Genomic DNA, 3,742 nt, shown 5'->3' on the forward strand with positions numbered 1-3,742 from the left:
AAGTGAGTTTACCAAGGTTGTATGATACAAGATGGATATACAAAACTCAATATTTATATATGCTAACAACAAAAAATTGGAAATTGCAATTAAAAAACAATACTACATATAATGGTATGAAAAACAATATTTAGGAAAAATCTGGACAGAAAAAGACTTGAAAGACACATACACTAAAAAATAAAAAATATTTCTGAGAAAACGAAAAATCACATAAATAAATGGAAAGATGACTTCCTCAGTGGTCAGAAAATTTCCTATTGGTAATATGCCAATTATCCTCAAATTGATCTATAGATTCAACAGAATCCTAATCAAAATCCAAACAGGACTTTTTTTTAAGACATAGACAAACAGATTTTAAAATTTCTATAGAAATTCAAAGGACTTAGAAGAACCAACTTTGTAAAAGAACATTGTTAAAGAATTAGTACCTAATTTCTAGATTTATTATAAAGCTAAAGTAACCAAGATAGTGTGAAATTTGTGTGAGAGAAAAATCAATGGAGGAGAAAAGAGTGCCCAGAAATTGACCTTCAAAAAATATAGACAACTGATACTCTACCAATTTCCAAATGTAATTCAGTGGAGAAAAGATCGTCTTTACAAAAACAGTTCTGGAATTATCAGATATACGTAAGCAATAGGTACATTTTTAAAATAAAAACTTTGATCTATATCTTGTGCTATTTACAAAAATTATAACATTTAAGTGAAAAAAATCTTTGTGACCTTTGGATAGGCAGTTTCTCATAGATACATCAAAAGAAGCACAATCCGTAAAAGAACAAATTGATAAATTGGACTTCATCAAATTAAAAAACTTCTCTTTGACACAGACAATGAAAGAGCAAAGCCAAGGATGAAGTGAAAAATTTGCAAATCATATATCTGATAACCTATTTACATCTAGAACACAGCAAGGATTTTCAAAACTAAATATGATATCCAGCAACACAATTTAAAAATGGGGGAAAAATCCACAGAAACGTCAACCAAGGGGAGATAAGGATGGCAAATAAGCAAATATAGAGATGTTCAATACCAGTAGTCATTAGGAAATGCAAATGAAACCCAGAATGAGATTCTACTACACACCTGTTAGAATCTGGGCTGCGCTTGTGACGTCAGCGCTGCCCCGCCTCCAGGAAGGAACCTGGGCTGCGCGTGGCTGGAGGTCTCCTAGCGACTAGAGCGGCAGGGATCTGGAACCCCAGAAGCTGGAGAGGTGGCACCCCAGCGAGGGCCACCATGGGGGACCAGAGGCCGCAGGACCGGTCGAGGTCCCAGGGCATGGACTCTAAGCCCTGGTACTGTGACAAACAGCCTTCTAAGTACTTCGAGAAGCGCAAGCACAGGCGCCTGAGGTTCCCGCCAATGGACACCCGGAACCGGGTATTTGTGAGGGAGGGCATGGACGACTTCCGCTACGGCTGTCCGTCTCCCGAAGAGAGGCTCGTTTGTCGCCGTGATGAGTTTTTACTCCGCAAAATATCGCTCAGAGGTCCCCAAGCTGACCCCAAAAGCAGGCAGAAAAAGCTATTCAAGAAAGCGGCCCTATTTTCCAAGCTCTCGCCAGCACAGCCAGCACGGAAGGCGTTTGTAGAGGAAGTGGAAGCCCAGCTGATGACCAAGCATCCCTTGGCCATGTACCCCAATCTGGGAGAAGATATGCCTCTAGATCTCCTACTACAGGTGCCGCAACAGCTGGATCCTGAGAGGAAGCTGGAGGACGCATGGGCTCGTTGTGAGGCCCAGGAGAAGACAACCGAGGTACCCACCGAGCCTGGTCAATATCCCTGTGGGGAATTCTGCCTGCAGCCTCCTGAGACTAGAGCGTCCCGTCTCCGCCCGTTACTTCCCACGACTCCGGTGTCCAGTCTCCACCCAGAGCCTCCCAAGACTCGTCGGGGGTCCAGTCTCCGCCCAGAGCCTCCTCAGACGGGAATGTCCCATCTCTGCCCGGAGCCTCCCAACACTCATCGGTTATCCAGTTTCCTACTACAGGTACTGAAACTGGATTCTGAGAAGCCAGAAGACGCACGGGCTCCTCGTGAGGGCCAGGAGACGACAACCGAGGAACTCACCAAGCCTGGTAAATACCATTTTTGGGAATCCTGCCCGCGGCCTTTCGAGAGTCGGATGCCCCATCTCCGCCTGGTGCTTCCCAAGACTCATCGAATGTCCAGTCTCTGCCTGGAGCCTCCCAAGACTCGTCGGGTGTCCAGTCTCTGCCCGGAGCCTCCCAAGACTGGAGCGTCCTGTCTAAAAGAACTGTTTCAGGAAGGTACATCAAGCACAACGGAGTGTGCTTCTGACTCTCTTCAACGTAGACACACATCGAGAAAACTCCGTGACTTCAAGAGGGCTGGAGACCTGGGAGTTGATGAAGAACCCATCAGCAGTCTGTTTGATTTCACCCCCGAGTGCAGAACAACCTATGAAGACCAAAAGATTAAGAAGGCAAACGAATGTGCTTCAAGGCTGACGTACGACATGGAGCTAGACGACATGGATGAGGTCGAATTCTTACGGATAAAATATTGGGACAGGAGACTCCGGGCGGCACCGCATTCTTATAGTGCACAGTGTGGGACGGTAAGGTATGGACCACGGTATTTTGAGCCTATGTTGGGGAAAAAGCTAAGAAGTGATGAACCTTTGATTGACCCCAAGCCCGTACTTGAAAAGCCTGATGAACCTGACATTCTTGACGGTCTTTATGGACCAATTGCCTTTAAGGATTTCATTCTAAGCAAGGGCTACAGAATGCCTGGCGTCATTGAAAAGCTGTTTGCCAGGAAGGGATGGACTTACGACTCTGTTAAGACTCCCATTCAACGTGCAATGCAAGTTTACAAGTACAAAGAAGACGTCACAGATGCATCAAAAGAAGATTAGATGGTTTTCAATTTACTGCTTAATTGGGTATTTCTTGCTCTCATTTTAAACATCAACCAGAATTTATGATGACTGGCCCCAGGAATGTACAACTTTGGCAACATCTGTAAATTCAATACCCAATGCTTATAAATATTTCTTAATGACCTGCTTTGGCGTCATTATTTCATATATTTTATCAATTATGTGATTTATATTCACATATACTTTTTTCACATTGTTGAAGCACTGTGAATATTACATCATCCTTTCAATTATTTGTAAAAATACATACAACCAGAAACAAAAGCAGAATTAATGTTAGAAAGAGAAATGGGGTTGGGTGCGTTGACTCACACCTGTAATCCCTCCCCACTTTGGGAGGCCCAGGTGGGTGGATTGCTTGAGCCCAGGAGTTCAAGACCAGCCTGGGAAACATGGTGAAACCTGGTCTCTACAAAGTGCAAAATTTAGCCAGGCATGGTGGCCTGCACGTGTAGTCCCAGCTACCTCAGGGGCTAAGGTGGGTGGATGGCTTCAGGCCACCGCACTGCAGTCTGGGCACCAGAGCAAGACCCAGTCTCAAAAAAAAAAAAAAAAAAAGTGCTGAGTAAAAGAAGAATTATATAACTCTTCTCATATGAAAATTTAATGAAATAATTATGACAATTATTTTGTTAGCCAAAAATTGGAGTCTATAGCCAAAATAATGTTAACACTTTTTAATGGTAAAATTATTATCTTCCCTTTTAGGATTCCATCAAACCCCCAAAACAAGTTTGAAAACTATGTATCAAAATCATAGGTGAAACTTGGGTTATGCCATTTTATCATCTCTCTCAGTTGAATGTATGTAACTATT

The 3,742-nt window shown here is 43.1% G+C and overlaps 1 protein-coding gene across 1 annotated transcript; it reads left to right on the forward strand.

The window, feature by feature from the left end:
* The first annotated feature begins 1,251 nt into the window (after positions 1-1,251).
* Positions 1,252-2,938, forward strand: FAM47B (family with sequence similarity 47 member B). The gene has a single exon (XM_055267995.1). It carries the CDS (start codon positions 1,252-1,254, stop codon positions 2,899-2,901), a length of 1,650 nt encoding a protein of 549 aa, XP_055123970.1. The 3' UTR covers positions 2,902-2,938.
* Positions 2,939-3,742: the final 804 nt, after the last annotated feature.

This window comes from Symphalangus syndactylus, chromosome X, assembly GCF_028878055.3.
Source record: "Symphalangus syndactylus isolate Jambi chromosome X, NHGRI_mSymSyn1-v2.1_pri, whole genome shotgun sequence".
NCBI lineage: Eukaryota > Metazoa > Chordata > Mammalia > Primates > Hylobatidae > Symphalangus > Symphalangus syndactylus.